Raw genomic sequence first — 23,224 nt, 5'->3', positions numbered from 1 at the left:
GGGCCAGCGTCGGCGAAGCTGGGCCCCCGGAAGGCTGAACCGAGAGCAGCGGGCCCCTGGGGAGGCGGAGGGGTTTCCAGCCCCGCTGTCGCGCCGTGCGCCTTGGAAGGTGCGTGGGGAAGCGCCGCTGTGCCTCGCGTCAGACCCTCGCCTCTGCAGGCTGCGGGAGCGGGTGATGTGCGCGTCCTGCGGGGCTCTGGGGCTGCAGGGCCAGAAGTGAAGGATTACGGTGAACACTCCTGTCTTAGAACTGGAAATGTTTCTTTTATTTTTTTTTGATTGGATAATTTAGATCTTCTCATCAGCAAGGATATGCTAATCATTTCGGCAGATCCCCATGAAATTTATTCAGTTTTGCAGAACAGAAAAGCCCCAAGCCTCACAAGCCGCCTTTAAGAGCAGGTTGCAGGGGTGGTGAAGCATGACTGGAAAATCCAGTAAGGCTGGCTCCTGATTCGGTGCTTTCATTGCTATATTGTCAGAGTGGAAGGTGATGTTTACTTAAGCTCAGTGACATTAAGCCCACTAATATCTTCCTTTTTTTGTACCTTTGCAGGGGAAGAAGTTTAACTTTGGGAAGATTCTTTTCAGTAACACCACCATTTTCCTAAAATGTAAGTGGCTCCAAGGGATTATTAACCTGATCTTTCTGCTGTTTGGCACTCTCCCACCCTGCCTTTAAAATTTGGGACTCGAAACACTGTGGAGCATTTAACCGTGCTGGTTGCAGTGACAGCTAATGTGGTGCTGGATGAAAGCCATAGCTCTGATACGGTTGGGTGCGTTAACAGCCTTGAAGCTTCCCAATTGTTATCTCTTTTGGCTGTAGCAGAAACAGTGATTCTGTTAAGGCTCTCTGGAGAAGCTAGGTGGGCAACGGCAGCACCACTGTGTTTCAGATGGTGAGCAGACAGACATGGGATGTGCTGAGCCCTGCTGTGAGGTGTGCTTCCCCTATTTAAGATGCAGTAAATTCCTCCAGCTGACTGGTGGTCTCTCAGGACTGTGAGTTGTGGAGGTTACAGCTCAAAGGAGAGTTCTGTAAAGTACCATCTTGTCTGTGAACATGAGAATCAGAGAATGCTGGAGAGTGTTTAGATGGCAGTGAGATGATCTAGGTGACTTGTGGAAGTGACTAGCTGATTTAGAAAGGCTTGAAATCTTTCTGATGCTCTTTAAGGGCTTGTTTTCATCAGTTCTTACCATGGAGTGGGGAAAGCTGTTCGATCTCCAGCTGCTAGTTGGGCAGTTATACAGGTACAGTGCCTGTGAATGCTGTTCTGCAATCATGTGAAATGAGGAAAAAAAGGTCAGTTTAGAGACAATTAGTGGGATCTGTGCCTTTGTCACTTCAAGAGTTAGTTGTTGCAGTGTTTGTGTCCTTTTTTTAACTAGAGAGAATTAAGGTGTCATGAAGATAAGCTGATGCTTCTTGAAGTCGCATATTGCTAGTTGTTGCAGTGTTTGTGTCCTTTTTTTAACTAGAGAGAATTAAGGTGTCATGAAGATAAGCTGAGGCTTCTTGGTGAAGTCACATATTGCTGTGCTCTATGATGTTTAGTACTTATTGCTTTGCAAGTTTGATTCCAGATACCTGCCCTTCTTGGGACAGTGTTTCAAAGGCAGTTTGTTAAAGTGCTTCTCTTAATCCCATGTGAATCTAAAATTGGAGGCTAGTGTCAGAGTTTCCCCACTTGCCAAGAGTGGCTCAAATGCCGAGTTTTGCATCCTGCAGCGAGACAATTGCAAGTGTGTAGCTGCAGGATCAAAATGTAGAAGAGTGATGCCTGTGGGAGAGGAGGGGGAGTTTGAAAGGGCATTTGGAGCTTTGCTAGGTGTCAGGCTTTCTTGTCTAAAGTTTAACAGAAGTTGTGTATTCATATTGCTGTGACATCTAAGATGTGGGTCTCACAGTGAGGTGTGTGGTAAGTCTAATCATGAGGTGTGCAGCTCAGTAACCAAGAGAAGGGAACTAAGGGATGGAGAAAATAAAATTTGTTTGTTACAAGACAGGTTTGTGGCAGATCTGGCAGTAAGAATTCAGTCCCCTGGCTCCTGATGTGGACTGAGCTGCACTGTGCTGTCAGCCTTTAAACAGGCATTAGGCCTTAAAATTGGTTAGTGAAGATACCCGTTTTGCATACTAGTGTGATTAAGATATACATGAATTTAGATAATGAATCACTGAAAGAGGAAGGAACAAAGGCTGGGAAATTAATTTCAGTTTCTCAGCCTAGGTGATGCTTAAACAGCATCTGACACCTGGAAGCTTCAGCTTTACATGCTGTTCATTTTCTGCCCATGTCTGTCTGGAAACTGGTCTCTCTTCTTTAGTTTGCTGTGTGTTGCCTCTTCCATCAGCTCTGTGATGTTTGTGTGGACAATATGGCCCCTCTTGCCAAACATGATTGCTCTTGAGTTGCTCTTGTTTTGTTGCTGGTTTTGTTTGAAAGCTGAGGGACTTAAGATTTCCATGTTGCCAAATTCAGTAAATACCATGGATACCTTTTCTGTCTTTTAGAGTACTTAATTTTCAAGGTTTCTATAATTTTGATATTTGCAGATATTGGTGGATTCTTCTTGTTGTGACATGCTTTATCTCTGTTTGATGTTACTGCTGAACATAGAGTTTCAGTAATTTTATTTATTTTTAATAGGTAAAAAGCTATTTAAAAGGTATTTTTGCATCCCTCCTATTTTTTTGTAGCACTTTTTTAAGATGTTTTTGATGTGATTAATTTCTTAATTTCATCTCACAGACGGTTTCTCAATTTCTTCTCTCAGAAGACCCTCTGTCTTCTAAGAATTTACCATCTACTGTCACTGCAGTGCTTGTGTTGCCTCTTAGCTTCTTTGTTGTGCCTACTACCAGTATCTAGGGCTACATGGAGAATGTGTGCCTTGTTTTCATGCTTTCCAGAAGGTGTCATAAGGAAACTCTTATTTTTCATGCATTGTGTCCCAAGTTTGTTTGTTTTTTTTTTTTTTTTTAATCTTTGGTATTAGAGACTCAGTTGTTGAGTTATTAGCTCTACATATACTTGTTTTAGTGGTCATGTGGTTTAAAGTGGGATTAGTCAGTTAGGACTCCATGGCAGGGTCTTTTTTCTAATTGCATTTTTCTTGCTGACAGTGGTTGATATGAAAACATTCATTAAAAGGTGTGTAAGTGTAACAAATCTGTGGGTGTCTAGTCTGAGATGAAGGTTGCTTGTAAATGTGTGGGGACATCCTAGCCACCAGAAACATGCTGTTGACTCAAAACATCTCTTGGCTAGCAAACCCCAAAAGTTATCATTGAATGGCTCTCACAGGAGTGAATAGTTACTGCTCAGTTTGTTCACGGGTGAGGCTTACCTTATTTATGTCAAATTCCCCTCATCAGGCTTTAGTTTTAGAATGAGATTTGAAACACAAAGATCAAGTAATCTTTCCTGAGGAGGATTGTGGGGGAAGTCTTGTGTTCACTTTTCATGCATGGTGTTCTCTAATAAATCAAAGTGGAGAGTTGTCTTTTTGCTGTTTTGGGTGGCCTTGCAGCTTTGACAGAGTGAGCTAATGTAGAGGTGGCTCATTTGGCTTTTGAGAGTAGGAAGGTGGATGTTAACTTGTGAAATCTTAGCTTTTTATTTTCTTGGTGATGGTATTGTTATATTTAAATTACATGTACACGTGATGTGCACTGTGTTAACCTGTTCATAGCTCTCTCTACCTGCTCTGTCCCCCACATCTTGGAAAGGGAAATTGTTTTGTGTACTGTAATTACTGGGAGTCACTGTTGGTTCTCTCCTGGTTTGATATTTGTAGTTGCTGAAATATCTTTGATTGTCTTGAGGACAAAAAGCTTCCAACTGATCTTCAGCTGTTTAATAGGATTGTGTAACATTATAATGGAATTCTGTTTCCACATGCTTCTTTCTTTCTTTCACCAAACAGTTTGTGATTATTTGAGGAAAATGTTTTTGTTTTTGTTTTTTTTTAATTGTTCTGCTATCAGGTTTGTGTTTAAAATAAATTTAATTTTGGTAGCTTGGCTCAGACTGGAAGGAAAAGCCTGGCAGGTGAAGGGTGCCTTACATATTCCTTCTGTTGTTGATTATGTTTTTTTCAGTTGAAGGAGATGAGAAAGCTTGTGATCCCTCCCAAAGTTACAATGTGACCTGGTACTTAAGATATTCTGACTGCTACAATGAAGTCTTCAACTTTGGGGTAAGAATTATGGTTATGATTTTTAGGACTAAGCAGACCTGAGGGTGAAGGGATTGGAGATATCTCACTTGCATCCTCAATGCTCTTTGGGCCTAAAAAACCACATCTTCCACTGGAAGATAACATTTCCATTCTGTTCCTGAGTTTCCAGAAAGGAACTGATCTACAGCTTGCTGGATTTCCTGACTTTTCTGGGTTTTGGGTAAGGTGGAATTGTCTGTCAGGATTCTTCTAAACCCAGGAACTTAAATAAATGCATTGACTCTAAACTGAAGTGTGTGAGTTTGTGGTAGATAAAAAATATTATTTGTAATGCTTAACGCTATCAAATGGAAAAAAAAATCAATTTTTAGTCTAAATTCTTTGTGGATGTACGTTATAACAGAATGTTTAGTGCCTCTATCAGATGTGGTGGAACACAACTGGAGTTCATACTGTTAATACTTTTTCCATATTTACTGAAAATAGTAATTATGGCAGTTGTAATTACTGAACTAATGGTACTGAGATCTTTAGTCTAACGATGCAGAGTTTGTTGATTTGGGCTGCAGTTTATGCTGGTTGCTGCATCTCCACTGCAGGAATATTGGGATTTCCTACTGAGATAAACAATTTGATGTATTGGATGCTAACCTAAGTTCTATTTCTTGTTTGGCAGGATGAACAGGCAGAATATTATTTTGGGGCTACGTCTGAAGAGCATCAGGGTTGGTCAGGATACTATGCCATGTCTTCTCTTATCTTTCCAAATTGCTCTGTGCTGTTTAGGCCTCAGGTAAGAGTACAAACTGCACAGTTTGGTCTGTTCTGTCCTACAATATACAGGAAGATGGTAGTTTCTGTTAGATGTGCTGCCATCCTGTATAAGTATCTAGGTTGGGAAGTACTTGTTTTTATCTGTTTATGACAACCAAACTGCAATTATTAATTTAATTGTTTAATCCTTAATTTTGCTTTACTTCTGGCTTGCTATTCAACATCTGGCCCACCATGAGAGGGGAAAAAAAAACCCAAACCACTGGAAAGTTCAGTGCTTCTTTTTTGTTTGTGGTTCCTTGTTCTGAATTTGTCTCATTTAGGAAAGGCTACAGCTAGTTGAGTAGAAGGGTGAATGCCTGGTAGGAGAGTGACACTCCTAATAAATTTGAGTTGATAAAGGACTGGTGTGTTTTGCTCAGATAACGTTAAGTTATAATGGAAAGAGTGTTGAGAAATGGGTTACTTAAGCACTGATAGCAGGTCAGAAAAGAAAAATAAGTATCATGGAACCATAGAATGCTTTTAGTTGGAATGGCCCTCTAAAGGTCATCTAGTCCACCCCCCTGCAGTGAGCAGGGACACCCCCAACTAGAGCAGGTTGCTCAGAGCCCCATCAAGCCTGACCTTGAATGTCTCCAGGGATGGGGCCTCCACCACCTCTCTGGGCAGCCTGTTCCTGTGTTTCACCACCCTCATTGTAAAGAACTTCTTCCCAACATCTAATCTAAATCTCCCCTCCTTTAGTTTAAAACCATTGCCCCTCATCCTGTTGCTACATGCCCTTGTAAACAGTCCCTCTCCAGCTTTCCTGTAGACCACCTTCAGGTACTGGAAGGCTGCCAAAAGGTCCCCACAGAGCCTTCTCTTCTCCAGGCTGAACAACCCCAGCTATCTTAGCCTGTCCTTGTAGGAGAGGTTCTCCTGCTCTCTGATTATTTCTGTGGCCCTCTGGACCTGCTCCAACAGGTCCATGTCCCTCCTGTGTTGAGGGCTCCCAAGCTGGACCCAGCACTGAGGTTCTCCTGCTCTCTGATTATTTCTGTGGCCCTCTGGACCTGCTCCAACAGGTCCATGTCCCTCCTGTGTTGAGGGCTCCTGAGCTGGACCCAGCACTCCAGGTCTCACCAGAGCAGAGCAGAGGGGCAGGATCCCCTCTCTCCATCTGCTGGCCACACTGCTTTTGATGCAGCCCAGGACACTAAAACATGTTTGAAACAAGTAAGTGGAAGCAAGAAGACACTGCAGAACAGCACAGGGGGGCCATGGGCAACCAGTGTGCCAGCTGTGCATCACCAGGAGAAGTTGTGCCATCATGCAGGTGACAGTGTCAGTTTCACACACTGTCTGTGATGTGATTGCTGAAGAATTCAAGGCAATTTGTGCACGTTGAATCTGTATTCACCCATTCCCGGTTCAAAGGGCTGTAGGTAGAGAAGACTGGAAAATGTCTCATAACTGTGGAGCTCAGTGTTGTGGAGGTGTTTTTTTTTTTTTTTTTTTTCTTTAAGAACAAAAGACATGCCTAAAGGTGACTTGAAAAGGGTTTTCAATAATCTGTTTGCATGCCTCTGGTTCCTTTGATATGTGAAGAAGTCTTGAAAGGTGTATTTAAAACAAAAAAAAAATCTGTGTGCTGTCTGCTTTTTATATTTAATGTGAGAAGTATCTGTTCTACTTTTACTTGGTTTTACAGAAGAGGTCTTGTGGGTTCCATTTGTCTAGGGACTTTATTTTTGCATAGACTAAGGCAGAAATCTCCACATCCTGTTTCTCTCTGTGTAGACTTCACCTAGTAATGGAGATAATCGACAAATTAATCTTTGGAAAATAAAGTTAAACTACTCTTATGTATGTGGGTCCAGTTCTAAAAATAGACACTTGCTGTCTGAGGGGAGAAAAAGCCAAGTCTCAAATGACAAAATGTTAATCTAAGTAAATGGACAGTTGTTTGATTTAGGAAAATGAAAGCTCTGTAACACAGTGGTTTAGAGAATCCTTCCTTAGAATCAAGTTTACTGGAAGATGTTCTGGTAATGTCATGTTAATAAAAAATGTCTGTAAAAGCTGTACCTTCCTTATCTCCTGCAGATTTTCTATAAAGAATTTGTTCATCCAGAGCCTCTCTCAGTTGAGAAGCAAGAGGTAAATTTATCTTTGTTTCTTTCTAATGATGGGGTGTAGGCATGGAAGAGGCAGTCATGGCATATTGATTTATCCATTTTTCTGTTTTTCTTTAAGGGCTTAAAAGAGAAGAAGGAGAGTGGGGGAAATCTCACAATGGTGGCAGATAAAACTGTATGTATATTGAATTTAAACAAGGCTTGTAACACAGTGTCCTTAATTTGGTTTTGGTTTAGTTGGCTTTTCAATCTGTTTCTTTGTATAAGAGATTACTGGTAGCATTTACAGGGATGGTGCAAATCCTCTGGTGTTTTTGGCACCTGGATTTTTGTTTTTTACCTTGATTCTAAGTAGCACTTCATGGAAAAACAGAAAACAGTAACAGAAAGAGTAACTGCTGCTTATGTATGTGAAATATATAACTCATACCTTTCAAACTCATGGTATAATTGTAAAAATAAGGTTTTTTTCATACTAATTTGAAGTAATCATTGATATGATCTGTTCTAAGTGGTGATTAATACTCAGAGATTACATTTGTTTTCATCTTTTGACCAGTCAGTCTTTTAAAACATGGTACCTAATGAGTGATTACTTCTGATTTCTCAAATCTGTTTTATTATATATTCAAGCCTTATCCAGGAATTATTGTCAAAATAACTTTGAATTGCATGTCGTGGATGCCAGCTAAGAAACTGTGTTTAACTGCCTGTGTACTTACAGGGCTATTTACCTTAAATGTTACAACATAAATAGCTATGTGTGCAATAAGGAGTCAATGTAGCAAGAGATGGAGATATTTAAAGGGACATCAGTATATAAAAAAATATCCATTTTCTTTTAAGTTTACTGTTTTTTTAACTAAGTCTTCTAATTTAAGTATCAGCATAGAATTTTTTTTTGATACCTAAAAATCTGTTGGCTTTTTAGGTCTTGTAGTTTGGAGGTTTCTTAAAAGAAATGCATGTTCTTAATATGGAAATTCTCTTGGAGAGGCTGTTTCAAAGAGAGCCTTTCTGGTAGTTCTGCACTGGTTGTGTAAGTGGCAGACATGTGGATAGTCTTAGCTTTACCTTAAAGCTCTTACTAAACGTTGCAGTTTCTGAGATAGTTAGAACTTCTTCAGCTGTGGAATTAACAGTTCTATATGCTGGAACTCAAATCTCTGATTTGTTTTATGGTACAAATATTTATCTACACAGGCTTCCTCTGTTAGTTCCTTGGCAGGGCTTGAGTCGTATAGCTATGAGAGCTGTTGCAGGGGCAGTAGTAGTTCCCCCAGGAAATTATTACTATGGAATTTTTTTACTTTTCAGCTACCTCTTTGATGTTACACTGTAAAATTCAGCCTTCATCAGGGAGCTGAGTTATATGTAGTTGTGCTTTGCCAAACTATTGACTGCTGGAGGGAAGAAGTATTTCTGTGATGGTCCTACTATTTCTAGGCTGAAAACAAGGAACAAGGCATTTTGCTGAATTCTTTGTAGCTTTTGCCATGTATTTGAGATGACTCTTGCAGTAATCCAGTATTAAATTTGTAAATAAGCCCTGATCACCTCCCAGGTCTTTAAGGATTCATCTGGATTCAAAAACTAAACTCTCTGTGCTATGTCTAATAGATTTAAAATTTACATATCAAATATTTCTTAACAAGTTTTAGGCCTAGAAAGAGGTCAGCTTTATTTTTTACATGTGAGATATCACCCATGTATGGTGAGTCTACTTCTGTCTTTTTTTTGTGTGCCCTTGACTCTGTGCTGTCTCCATGTGGGCATCTTACTTTCAGGTAATGAATGCTGTTGCCAAAACTTGGCGAGATGGGCCATATATTTTTATTATGTACATTGGAACAAAGGATTCTACCACCAGAGTCAAAAGAACAGAGAAAGAGCCACCTTCCTCACATCAGAATAAACCCATTACAAGTAAGATTGCTGTTTATACAGTAAACTGAAAATATAATGCCTTTTTTTATGTATACCAGCCTGAATGTATTCTAAGGTACTTTTAATATATACTCTATGGTTCAGTTTCATGAGACACTGTTTGACTTCACACAGATTTAAGTGTTGCCTACTATTGTTCTTTTTTATCATAAGAAAATAGGTGGTTGTTAGCATCTTGAAGATCCTAAGGCTTTTGGTCTGTCAGTTTAGTGGTGGAAGTAAAGAAGAATTCCAAACAGGTCAATTTTGAGGCTTGGCATTTTGTTTCCAAAATGTCCAGACCAACACAGTGATTTATAGTAATAAGCTCAGATCATCATGAATACAAAGATCATAATTGTCATCTTGAAATTATGGTATAGTATATCTAACAGTGCCTTGATAACCTATTCAAACTTCAAAGAAGTTTGAAAATCCCCTTAAAAAGTTAATATATGTTTCTGAACTTTCCTGTTACACATGAATCTCCAGCACAAATTACCCTAAGTACTGCCATGAGTTGCTTGGTAATGGAGTGTGTAATTTCAATTGCATGCTTTTACCTGAGTGTCAAGAGTCCTAACTTTCTCTGATTAAAGTGCTAGATAGATTTAAAAGCCATGTGAAGATTTGGAATTTCTTTATGCTTGAGTAAAAAATCAGCTAAGTACTTTATCCTGTCTTCCTCCCTTTGGTGGTTCTTCAATTTGGTTATTGGATTGTCTTTTGACAGTGACGATCGAACTGAAGGGGCCATATGAGTATCTCTCACTTGCAGACTATCCTCTGATGATTGTAAGTAAAATAGCCTTTCTTTGACCTATAAAGCTGTCAGTTGATTTGAATCTCAATAAATGCACTCCTTCCATGCTTTAGGAAACACAAAGCCAGTCTCAAAAAAAAGAAGACAAACCAAACCTCCACCCTCTGCTAAATTTTATTTTATTTTTTTTTGGACTACATGATAGGGAAAACAAACACAAACTTCAGACACTTGCATATGCCACTAACGTTGTTCTTGGGATTGTCTGAATTAATGCTTGTCAGTTTGTAGTTCTGGAAGTTGTCAATAGTGTTAGCTCCAAACTAAGCAGTTTCGTTGATGCTGTTTTTCTCCTTAGCTTTAGAAAATTAGAAAATTTGCTGTTCCTCTGTGCTTTTGTTTACAGCTACCCTTTCATTTGTCACTGCTTGCTTTGTTCTTTTGCAGCTTAATCTTCCTTCCTCCATAAGCTGTCTTACACCCCAGGAGGAGGTCCTTAATGCTGCCTAACAGTGAAATCACAGCTGAACTACAAAGAGCTAATCCCATTTTTCTTCAAAGGGGTTGTTGACTTAGTTGCTAGTTGCCCTCTGTGGAGGGAGCTAAGAAAATAAAAGAAGTTAAATATTTATGTAGCGTAGACACACTTTAGCTGGGGATCAATAACAAGAAAGGTTTCTAGCCTGACTATTGGCAGGAGTGGCCTGCAAATAGGAAAGAGAGCCTGATGGCATTTCTGAAACATGCTTTACTTCCTGCAGGAGTAAAAAGCCTCCAGCAGCAGTATTGACATGCAGTTCAGTAGTGTTAATAGTCCCATGTGGTCCCAAAAAAGGCCTCTGGACGTTTCTGAATGTGAACTAGCGTGCCTAGGTCCTTACCATTGGAACTGTGTGGGTTAGTCACAAGTGAAAATCTGTAAGGACCAGTAAGATGTTCTCTGAAGGAAGGTGTTTTCAGTTTATGAAAGTTGCAATGGATTGTGAGGGTAACTTCAAAGTTTGCTTGGTTTCAAAAAAATTACCTTCAGTAAGAGGAGACTACTTGATTATTACTGTACTGTACTTTGACTAAGTGCTTCCTGCTATTCGTTTAATGTCTTATTTCTCCTTCTTATCCCTTTTGTTAATCTCTGTGTCCTCTTTGAAAACCTAACTTGCTCTGGTATAGTGCTGCCATTTAGAAAATTCACACTGAGTAGCATTGTCTGGCTTATTGTTTGACATAGAAGACAGGTACCTGTCTTCTGAAACTTCAGAAGAACTTCTGAAAGTTCTGAAGCAAGTTCTTTTTTCTGGACTAAAAGAAAAAAATAAATCACAAAATGATAAGATTTAAATGAATATCTGGGTTTCTTTTTCAGTTCCATATTTTTGGCTGACCTAAAGCTTGGTCAAAAACTGAGTTTGCTGGGAATTAATTTTTGAGGGAAGCTGTCGAATTACTTGAACAGAGGCATTACAACCATCAGTTGCGTGTCTCTGTTGGGTGGAATTGTGTGTAAAGGTGACTTGTAAGTTTATTTGCAGAGCACTGTAAATGTTTGATGAAGTTAGTAATAGAAAAATACATGAGAAGTGGCTGTGTTTATAGTACTTGATGATTTGCTTGAGCTCTTTTCTGAGTTTTGAAAGCTAGGAGATATTTTCCTTAGCATAACTGGCCATGAATAAATTGTCAGACTCCTCTTTGAGAGAGAAATTGCTCAGAAATCCGATTACTCTGATTCCATTTGTCAGCAGTGAGAAATTAGGCTGTCATTGTAAAAGAATCTAGAGGAGATAAATGAAGCAATGGTTCTTTCGAGGCACTTTTTATACACAACTTCAGTAGCTGCTATACTCAGGAAGAAGATAGAGTTGTCTTGCAGCTGTGGAATAAAGCACGGAAATGATTTTTCTGGGTCTGAGGTTCCTATTTCTTGCTTCTTTTCGTGCAATAGTTTTTCATGGTGATGTGTATCGTGTACGTATTCTTCGGGGTTCTGTGGCTGGCGTGGTCAGCCTGCTACTGGCGAGACCTCCTGAGGATCCAGTTCTGGATTGGAGCTGTTATCTTCCTGGGAATGCTGGAGAAGGCAGTTTTCTACGCAGAGTTCCAGAACATCCGCTACACGGGGGAATCCGGTAGGTAGCAACTGCAGCTTGCACTTTGATTGCTGGGGCATAGCACTCATGGATTATACTAAATTGGGGTGACAGATGCATATTAAGTATAGGATTACTTGAGGATTGTTTCAAAACAACATATAACCAGAGTTTCTGCATTTTTTTAATATATTGTGAATAGGATGATCTGTGTTCTTCTAAAGCTAAAATGCTGTAAATAAAGATAAAATGACAGCATTGCAGATGACTTTTGGCATTCAGCCCATAGCCTGAGGATCCATCTTAAACAATTCTCGCCACATAAAACTTTGGGACTTTGGTTTTGAGTTAGGATGAATGCATACAAATGAAACTCTGCAAGAAAGATTCTATTATGACTTTGTTAATTAGTCACACACCTGATACAGCAGGTTTTGTTGGTTGACTTGTTTGGAAAATCATCCATCAACCTATCTTTTCTGAAAGCCTAGTCCAGATGTAGGTAATAACAATATTGTACAATTAATAATGGTTTGGGTTGGAAGGGACCTTAAAGATCATATAGTTCCAACGTCCTCCCTGCCACGGGCAGGGACATCTCCCACTAGACCAAGTTGCTCAAAGCCCCCTCAAGCCTGGATTTGAACACATCCAATGGTGGAGCATCCACAGCTTCACTGGGCAACCCATTCCAGTGTCTTACCACCCTGATAGATGAGAAATTAGGAAGAGGTTTTTCACTAAATCTCCCCTCTTTCAGTTTGAACCCACTACTCCTTGTCCTGTCTCTACAAGCCCTTGTAAAAAATAATTGTCTGCTTCATACCACAATTGCATGCAGTAAATAAAACAAATTATATTTTAATAACCTGCCTTCCTCTTCTTTGGTTTTGGTAGTTCAGGGAGCAGTAATACTGGCAGAACTGCTTTCTGCTGTGAAGCGCTCGTTGGCTCGAACTTTGGTCATCATAGTCAGCCTGGGATATGGGATAGTCAAGTGAGTAATTCTTTTACAGGCTTGTGGTGTTCTATTAAAAAGATTTTCCCTGTTGTTTTTTAATTACTTGGGGCAGTGTTAATCTCCCCCTACTTTGCTACCTAGAAAGGTGACTGCTTTAGTTAAGTGTTGTAAAGGTCTAGAGTTCCTCACTAGTCCACAGACACCATTCCATGTGGTGATTTACTTTTCTTCCTACCCCTTTCCATGTACCACTCTTGGATGGGTTTCTGACCCACTGTTGAGATACTCCCCTGAGTGGAATGTGAGCATTACATGCCTTCCTCTGGGCAAGGAGGAACTTGTAGGAATGGGGGAGGTCCAGAATCACTGACAGGGGAGGGGATCTGCTGCCAAAGAGGCTTCCGCTGCCAAGGCCGCTGCTCATCTGTCTGTGCCCAGCTGTATTCCATGGTAAAACAAAAAGCTGTGTGGTAGTCAAGCTTCTACCAAGTGGGTGTGCTGGGGGGAACTGGTAAAAAAGAGGTGGGCTGAGATTTCTTGAAATGGTTGGAAAAAGTTAAATGGGTTAAGTAGGAAACAGGTCTGTTAGCAGTCTCTTCCTTAGTCAGATCATACTATAAGACAAAATGAATGGTAAGCTTTGAGCACCAGAATAAAATTATTTCTGGATCCAGAGGTAGCTTGTCACAGGGACCTTTTATTGACATGCTTCATGCTTTATGTTAGACTCAAGTTGATTATTTTTTTTTTTTCTCCCCCACTTAATCTAAATTTCACTTTTTTTTTCTACAGGCCTCGCCTTGGAGTTACTCTTCACAAAGTAGTTATGGCTGGAGCCCTTTATCTATTATTTTCTGGCATGGAAGGTGTTCTTAGAGTCACAGGGGTTAGTAATTGCTTTAATTTTCCCATATGCCACAGATTCTACTGGCTTTGTTTATTTACATGCTAAGGGAGAATCCCAGGGCTATCCCAAAAGAATGGAACGGAGAGAGGGAAGTGGTTAAACTCAGAGAGTGTGGATGTGGATTATTGACAGTTATTTTAAGTTTGATGGCTTCTCTCTGTATAATTCTATGTATTTTGAAATAATTCTTAGAGTCCTCTGATTAGTCAGGTTTCAGACACTATATTCTGCCTGGACCCTTGTATCTCAATACTTTGGATTAAGTAGGGCTAGCTGCAGATACAAACAGCTTGAGTCAGCTGGACATGAGTCTAAAAAAAATCCCAACAAAACCCAAACCTTAAAAAAAGCAAAAAAAACCTCCAAACATGCAAAAAAAAATCTGAACCAAAACAAACCACCACCACTCCCAGCTTTGGAGGTTATACCTGTGGAAGTGCATGTCAGTGGTGCTGCTACTTCCTTCATTAAGAAGTGGATCTCGGGATGTAGATTTCTGTTGTTCTGTTTTTGGTATTTTGGGATAAGATATTTAACATGTCATATATTTGGTACTTTGCAGTTTTTCTATGACACAGTGGCTCTGATAGCAAACTTGGCCCTCTCCTTGATTGATGCCTGTATTATTTTGTGGATATCCTTTCATAAACTGCAGAATGTTACAAGCTTCTTTACAGCTTATTATTTCTCTCCTACATTTAAAAGGAATAAAAGGTGATTTGCTTGTTTCAGTTGGGACTTGAATATTTTGATGTACACACAAAGGCAATTTTTGGTACTTTTAGTCAAACTTACAGTTGCCAGTGGAGCATTCAGTTTGTCCATGGGTAGTGTAAAAGATTTAACTGCATCTCTAACAGATTGTTAGTTTTCTGTAGTGGAAGTGGCCAGAGCACATTGTTACAGCAATTTACATTGTTACAGCTCCTTTTAATGTGCCAGATTGACTTAAACTGCTTCTCCACTTGCTGGTGGAGAACTGAGGACCTACATTGTTGTGTTGTCAGTTCCCCTCTGTGCATTGGGCTGAACCCTTTGTTCAAACCTTCTGCTTCTGCAGTAAAACTCAGAAGCATTGTGGTGAAGTATTTGTGTCTTCTCATTAAATGGCCTGACCCTCTTCACTTCTTCTGTGCCTTGTTTCCTTTTCAGTTTGTGCTTATTGGCTCTCTCTTTGTCTCCAGGCCCAGAATGATCTTGCCTCCTTGGCTTTTATTCCCCTGGCTTTCCTGGATACTGCCCTGTGCTGGTGGATATCCTTCACTATTTTACTTGTTGGGGTGTGTTTTCTTTCACATGTGATTATTTTGGGAGTCCTTTTGGCTGAACTGTTCTGGTTTTTTAAATCAGCTTCAAGTATATGTTCTTTCTACTTGTGGTGAAGGTAATAGAACCTCTGTAATTGAGTGTTCAGGTGAGCTTTTGTTACAGCCACTGCAAGGAAAATCAGGTAACCAGTAGATAACTGTGTAAGAGCAGCTCCTGAATGTAGGCTAGTTAAGTCTTTGGAGAACAGACTCAATTTATGTTTTGGGGAGAAGGTTGTTTAACAACATCAAACCTAAAATTCTTCCTGTAAAATTTGAGCTCATCTTGAAGTAGGTGCAAAATGGAGCAGTGTTAACTTTTTGGTGTCTTGATACTACATCCAAACAACCATAATCTTGCATTACTTAGGCAACTGCTGGCAAATGCTGAACTTAAAGCCATGTATAGCAAAAGCCCTATGAAGTGTTTTAATCAAAGTCAGTCACAAAACTCTCTATAAAATGTTAATAGCTTGCTACTCAGCCCTGACAACCCAAATTCTCTCCTACCACGATGTCTCTCCTAAGCATTTGTTTTGTCACTACAGAAATAAAATTGTAGGCAAAAGGGTGAAGACACCTTGTATGCACTGACTACATGTTAACTTGCTTCTAGTTCAGCCTTGATTTTCCATTTATCAGAATCACATCTGACACTTTTCTGGAGAAATGGGCCATAGTCCAAATTAGATGCTTGGATACCATCTTTGTGTGATGAGTTCTAGGTGTAGAGGGCTAAGAAACATGAAAGGGATGGATCCTGTTCTTTGGTACCTTTGATATACAATTAATTTTTCTTCCCCTGGGTCTGGCCTACCTTTCTGGAAGGCTAAGTGTGTGGGTGGGAGAGCAGTTGACTATAAGAGCTGTGTCCTCCTAAGTCTGTGAGCAGCTTGTCCCTTCAGAGTCTTTCCTTGACTTCCCATACATATTCATCAGCTTAACTCAAACAATGAAACTGCTCAAACTTCGAAGGAACGTTGTGAAGCTCTCGTTGTATCGGCACTTCACCAACACGCTCATCTTGGCAGTAGCAGGTAAGCAGAAAATTACATTAATCAAACCAGAGCACCTGCTGTTGCCATATATGGCTTGATTTGATCACTAAAGCAGGTGTTTGAGTTTGGTGACCTTTCTGTAAATGCAATCAATGTATTTGATATTTCTAACATGAACCATTTCTAGCAGTAGGTCTATGCTGAGCATTATGTTGATATTTCAGAGGCAGTGGTTAGTCCTGATGTTAGCAAGATCAGTAGTTCTATGCAGCAGCTCTAACAGAGCACTTCTGTTCCTCTTAAACCTGGCAGGGACAAAAGATAATTATGCTGTTGACTTGGTTGAGTTTTTGCTGAAATCAGTCTCACTGAGTACTGTGGGATTTTGAGATGTCTGAAGGCCAGAGCGATACTGGGAAAACAGTATTCTTAGTATTGCAATGTAAACCCCTCTCTGTTCTGGAAGAGTAGAGATTTAGTTTCTCTTTCCATTTGTAGTAGTGATGAAGTGAACTTCAAGAATAAGTCTGTTGGTGGATCCAGGTGCTCAGCTCCTCTCCTGTTTGGAAGCGCTATCCGTACAAGGAGCAGAGAACATCTGAGGGCTGCTTTTTCTGTTTAAGTAAAAAGCACATTCCTTGATTAATCAACAGCTCTGATTAAATTCCTCATAGCTTCTTGTTCTTAGTCATCTTAGAACACCTTAGAGAAGAGAAATTTCATCTTCTAAAGCTGTGGTGAGAGCACAGTTTGAACACTGGAACTCCTGTGGGTCCAGATGTGAGTGCTTAGGCATTGAGGCAGATGGGATGGTGCAGTTACTTCAGGGTAGGGTTTGTGTGTCAACGGGTAATGAAGCCATGGTTTGGAGGCTTTTAGGTGAAAGTAATACAAGAATAGTGAACAGGGATGAGGAGTTGGCTAGATACTTCCTGTTTGATTTATGCCTTGTGTCTCTGAAGAACCAAGAGCAAAATATATTGGTCTGTGCCTAAATGACCAGGTGAGGTCAGTGCAATAAATCAAGCTGTTGTTTTTAAACACTGATAAATTGGATTCCAAGGATTCACTATTTAGATCCTTGCCCTTTGTTTGGAAAACAGAGTCCTGTTAGTAGTGTATTTGGATTAGCATATTTTGTAGTAATAAGCAGCTTGTTTCTTTTAATATTGCAGCATCTATTGTATTTATCATCTGGACCACCATGAAGTTCAGGCTGGTGGACTGTCAGTCGGTGAGTTTATTTTTGAATGTTTTCTGCAGTTGTTGTCTCTTGATGAGTTTGTTTGGCAGTGTAAGAAATGAGATAGGGCATTCTGGAACGGGCTTTTTCTCTGGATTATGCCTAGAGTGCTAAATTCTAAACAGTTAAACATGCTAAAATTCTCACTGTGTTTAATGAGTCTCTTTGTCAGATGCCTGTAGTTCACCCTTGCAAAGAGCTGAGGCTGTGGAGTCTCCTCATACACAACTTTCTCTTTGTGCTGCTGTTCTTGACAGGACTGGCAGGAGCTGTGGGTAGATGATGCCATCTGGCGTTTATTGTTCTCAATGATCCTTTTTGTCATCATGGTTCTGTGGAGACCATCTGCTAACAACCAAAGGTTCAGCCTTTTTTACCTCTTCCTAAAAATGCTGGGGTTTGGGAATACTTGTTTATCCAGAGAAGTATGAAGGTGATTTTAGTGTCTGTATGCTGATCCATAAGGGTATTAAGCAGCGTGTGCATTTAGAGTAAGTGTAAGGAAGTCCCATAGGTAAAATTCAATCTGTTCTTGGTGCTGAACTTATTTAAAATGAAGTGACTTACACTTTTGATTATGTAGTTTAGCATAGGTCTTAAAAACTAAGAACTAGACAGAATAATCAAGTCATGTGAACGCTGGGGTAATGAAGCTCTTGGGTGACAAGAGAGATTATTCTAAGGTAGCTTTCATTCTTTCCTTCCTACAGGTTTGCTTTCTCACCACTATCTGAAGAGGATGATGATGATGAGCAGAAAGAGCCAATGTTAAAGGAAAGCTTTGGTGAGATAATTTTATTTTTTCCCCCCACCTGATTTCAGTGTTGAAGAGACAGTTCTGTGGAGGAAGGTCTCTTGTTTGCTGGCAAAAAGTTCATTGCTGCTATAAAAGCAGTCAGTGCCTCCCTGTTGCTGTTGATTTTTATGCATTTTTAGAGGAAACCTTGGCTTTGTGTTTAGTGTTTACATTGCCTGTTTGATTCTGAGGGTTTCAGTTCTATTGTGGTTGTTTACCATGTTGACTGGTCTCTGGTTTTATTAAATATATTGAGTCAGGTTTGGATCCAGTTCTGATGACAAGGATCTCTCAGATAGTATTGCCTGGCAGTGGTTTAGTTTGCAGTTCTCTTTTAAAACCCACTTTAAGGTTTTTCAGTTATTATCTGTTCTCTGAACTCTGCAGGAGGTTTCATTTTCCATGTTAGGGCCTGGTACTGGGATGTCCAGTGTATATGTATGGATGACTATATTTACATATTAATGAAATTACATATGAGTGAAAGAGTCCTGCTCTGTAACACTAGGTTGCATCTTTCTCTCCACTCATCCCCCTCCTACTACAAAACTGTCTCTCTCCCCTGCTTCCCATCTCATTACTCTGTGTATTGTAACACTGCTGCTTGTAAGCTGTGTAAAAGGTAGGGTGACACAACCAGTGCTGCTCTCTGTCCACAAATCAGTTCTGCTGGGATGTGTTGGCACTGTGTGACTAGGTTGGGAGCTGAGGAAGAGTCTGCAATCCCTTGGGTGCATTTGCCAAATCAGCTACATCTGTCTGCTAGGTTGGGAGATGCATGTTGCCTCTCAGATTTTATGTCAGCGGAGTGGCTGGTCAGCAGTCAGTAGGTAAAATAAATGTTGGGAGTTGCAGGTGTCTCAGAATGGTCGAGGTTGTAAGATATCTCTGGAGGTTGTCCTATCCAAACCTCCTGCTCGAGCAGGGTCACCTAGAACATGTTGCCCAGGACCGTGTCCAGACGACTTTTGAATATCTCCAGGGATGGAGATTCTCTGCAGCCCTCTGGACAACCATGGCTTTGAGTTCTGTGCTGCTGATGTCTGGCTTTAATAAAAGGACTTGAGATTGGTATTTCTTAGGTGAAGTTGCAAAATTCAGGAGTAACTAGATACTCCTCCTGTCAGGAAAAATCCTGCAAACCTTTCAAAGGGAAAGCATTGTCTGAATCATTACCTTCTCTGTCTCGCTCTTTCTCTTTGGATCTGATTAAATATTCTGAATGAACACTCAATTTACAGTTGATAAACAATTATAGTTCAATTATCTCCATCTTTTTTCCTTCTTTTGTCTGCAGAAGGAATGAAAATGAGAAGTACAAAGCAAGAACCAAATGGGAATGTCAAAGCAAACAAAGCTGTGAGTATGGACTCCCTGTGTGGAAGGATATAGGTCCATCCCTCTTCTTTGGTTAACCCCAGTAGTAGCTCACAAGTATACAAAGTATTCAGCCTATAAATGTGAATTTCCTGATTTGCTTCAGAGTGGGAGTGAATAAAAGTATCATATGTTGGTGATCCTCCTGAAAAGAAAGTAAATGCAGATTTTTCATCTCATGTCCTGGAAGCGTAACGGAAGCTTCAGAATTCAGTCTGTCCTTTAAGGATGCTGTGCTGTATGGATAGAACTGTATGATGCTATATTCTGATAGTGAATAATACATTATTTTAACAAGTTTGTCAGGCTGAGAGGGAGGCTGAGCCATATCTTAAGTAAATTAATTGCCATCTTATTTTGAGATCTGTGATTCATTACTTGAAAGGGGTGATGTGTGTATTATGTAGCTACCTAAATAGTTTGGGTGGAACATTTTTAATATATCTGCATTTTTTCCATATGGCTTATAAAGAGAGATGATTTCACATTCAGCCAGGAGGTAGAAAATAAGCCTCAGAATCTTTTAATGGAATTCATACATAAATTTAGAATTGGAAAGAACCTGCAGGCATTAATAGTAATTTCAGTAATATTTTTATTGTTGATGTTGTTTTTTTCAGAGGTTGGTTGCAACAGTATGCTACTTATCTGGGGATCATATGAAAATCAAATTTTACCATTTTGGAGATGGGACAGATCACTAAGGGTCAATTCTCCAACTTGAAGTGTGCTTGTGTCATGAATTAGAGAGTGTTCATCAGATAGAAATGAAAAATCCTGGCAATACAGTTTAACTTACCATTGCAAAATCTAGCATATGCTTTTTATAGTAATTTTTCATCTATATCATCTTATAAAGACAATGTTCTTATGTGAGAGACCAAACTAGATTATGCCAATAAACAGTGTCCCAAGGGCCTGCTTTTCCTAGTCATCATTAGACTATTACAGAGTTGACAGTAACTTATAAGTGGGATTTGTTTTTTTTTTTCCTTGCTTTTTGTCTTGAAATGTGTTTTCTGTAATCCAGAAGTCAAGTTTAAAGTGCGTTGTTTGTTTTGTTCTTGTTTTAAACTGTCATTATAAATACATTGTTTTGTCAAGTAGGCTGAGAAGAAAAAGGCTTGCATGTGAGAGCATTTTGGGAAAGTTGACTTGTTTTTCCATTTAATTTCTGTACTTGTAGCAGGAGGATGACCTGAAGTGGGTAGAGGAGAACGTTCCTTCGTCAGTGACAGATGTGTAAGTATTTTTATAGTTGAAATAAAAGCAGGTTCCTTGGACACAAGAACACAAATACCTTAGAACTCGTGTGCTGGATTTACATGACCAGAAACTGAGTTCAGCCTGTAACTGGCCTCTAACTTCTTAGCTTGCTTCCACTTGGCTTTATGCAATCCATCAGACTTGGAGTTCATGCCACACATGCTGACTTGTGGAACACTGCCTCTGACTGTGAAACCACAGACTGATTTGTTTGCAGTTCACTGGAGTTTAACTAACTAAACCCAGGAAACAGAGAACAAACAAACCCTCTCTTTCTGTTTAGTGATCCAAAAAGTCCTTTGAGTATCTTGAATGTAAAGCACTAAATAATGTCACTTAGGTCTCAACGTGGTTTACAGTGTCTGTTGAGTAATTTTTAGTCTCCTGGCAATAGTCAGCTATGTAGGCAGTCCCACATATATTCTGCTTTTAATAACTTTTGCATCCTACAGATGTCAGTATCGGTTTCTAAATTTTCATAGCAAAACAGAAGCTCACAGATTAATTATGTTCACAAATCTGAACAGGTTATTTTGACAGGGGCTCTGGATTTAATTATAAAACTCTGCTTGAAGTTAAAGACGCAAAATCAAGCGAAGCTTCAAAAGGATGAAAAAGTGCAATTTCCAATTGAATTTGGTTTTCCCAGTTCTAGTACTTTTTTTTAGGAATGGTAGGATACCTTTAGAAAACAAGGACTAGTCTGGTATAAGGTAGGAAAGGGTGCTTTGAGGTAGTGTGTTCAGCGTTTTATGTTCCTGAAAGTATGATTGGAGTTATTAAGAGATGAGATCCCACTAGATATGAGGTCTCCTGTAGCTGAAAAGGCTGCAGGTACCTGTGTAACTTGCCTGATTTCGGGGACGTGGTTTTACGGTATGGTCCCATGTTGTACTGTCTTCAGTGTAGTTCAGCAAGTGTTCCTGTGTGGGTGAAGTGGCTTATTCCAAGGGAAATTGTTCAGTTGGTAACAAGAAGCTTAGAAAAAAAAAATTAAAACTGTGAAGGTCATTGAGGAGCCTTCTTGGGCTCTTCCTCTTTTGTGTGTCTCTCTCTAATTTCTATCTAATTGAAAGGTCTGTCTTTGTTATTGCTCTCCTGTACCCTAGAAAGCTTAAGGTGGAACATAAGCTTGAAAATGGTTGCCACTAATAGGCTCTTAGTGGGTGCTTTAATTATCTTAACTATTTTTTTTTTTCCTCCCACACTGCAGTGCTCTTCCAGCTCTACTGGATTCAGATGAGGTCAGTAAACAAATCTTCAGTTCAAATTAGTCTTTTGACGTGCCAAAGGAGTCATGAGTCAGCTGTTAAAGACTTGGCTTATTGTAACTGGACCCTGATCTTGCTGGTGCAGTGGTAAAATGCTGCAAGGAGGGGGAAGATAGTGGGGACAACTGTGATACAGCTTCTGAGAATACAAGTGTGTATTCTAAAAGAAGTGTTGCAAGCTGCACTGCTCTCTTACAATGCAGATGGGTGGGCATTTGTTGTGAATGTGAAAAGCATGCCACTTTATTTCTGAATAACGTAAACCTGTCAGGAGAAGTGATGACACTGAGTATTTTATTTTCCAGGAAAGAATGATTACACACTTTGAAAGGTCCAAAATGGAATGAAGGAGCAGCTTTTTGCTATTGGAAGTGGAGACGCCTCTTTTAAAGTTGCTTGGTTGAGCAAGTGCATCCTGCTGATAGTTTCTTGATCCCAGCCTTGGAAGTTTAATGCTTGGTTGTCACGAGGCCGTCTTGCCGTGGAAGGAGTTCACAAGGACATTATAAACCTTTTGGAAATTTGAATATACAAAGTTGCTGCAAGTTTGGATTTTTAAGCAATTTAAATGTGTACTATTCCAGCACCTTCTGTAACTTTTCAAATATTTAATCTGTGAAACTAAAATTCATGTCTGTTTGAGGAGTTTATATTTCAATGTTACAGTTGACACTTCAAGGGGAACTGCCTGTACCTTTTTGTGGGGAGGGTGGGGACAGATAGAAAGAAGCACTGAAGAAACAACAGACCCATTTTCTGGTAGATAATGGCTTACTGCTGTTCTATGTCATGTGTCCAGCCTGGATGAGAGGTTTTTAGAGAAAAGCTCCTGTTAATGAAGAAAACCAAGATGCCAGAAAGGAAATATTTGGAAAAGTTACAGTGATAGGAGTTTTTAACAAAATCAAGTGCAATTTTATTCATAACACTGTGTAAGAAAGATTTTCTATTTTAAATGCCATTGACCTAGAGGTAACAGCTGTATAGAGCTAACCCTTGCTGTTGTGGCACATCTCATTGCCGGCAATGTGGTGGATGCCTGGAGAAACAATTTGCCCCTACCTTCCATGTGTTGCATGATTTAATTTAAAACAAACCAAAACCAAACCTCACCACTCACTCCTGCCGTGTTCCATAAGTGCTCGACGACTCACGTACAGCAGATATTAACTAGACATTTCAGCAGAACTCTTCTCCCTGCACATGTCACAGCTCCCACCGAGAAGCTGGCACT

The 23,224-nt window shown here is 39.8% G+C and overlaps 1 protein-coding gene across 1 annotated transcript; it reads left to right on the top strand.

Annotated features, from left to right (window-relative positions):
• Positions 1-541: 541 nt before the first annotated feature.
• TMEM87A (transmembrane protein 87A) lies at positions 542-22,635 on the top strand (the record flags this gene model as incomplete). The annotated part of the gene is made up of 19 exons (XM_008938648.1): positions 542-614; positions 4,112-4,209; positions 4,868-4,984; positions 7,057-7,110; positions 7,207-7,263; positions 8,876-9,014; positions 9,748-9,809; positions 11,720-11,903; positions 12,762-12,861; positions 13,618-13,711; positions 14,917-14,985; positions 15,968-16,076; positions 17,213-17,271; positions 17,538-17,641; positions 17,991-18,064; positions 19,374-19,435; positions 20,640-20,695; positions 21,933-21,963; positions 22,296-22,635. Coding segments are annotated over 19 exons (1,584 nt in total), but the record flags the coding sequence as incomplete, so codon positions are not given.
• Between the last annotated feature and the right edge of the window lie 589 nt (positions 22,636-23,224).

This window comes from Merops nubicus, unplaced genomic scaffold, assembly GCF_000691845.1.
Source record: "Merops nubicus isolate BGI_N331 unplaced genomic scaffold, ASM69184v1 scaffold4434, whole genome shotgun sequence".
NCBI classification, from domain to species: domain Eukaryota; kingdom Metazoa; phylum Chordata; class Aves; order Coraciiformes; family Meropidae; genus Merops; species Merops nubicus.
Note: the sequence above shows the minus strand (reverse complement) of the source record. Positions and strands in the feature narration are given on the sequence as shown.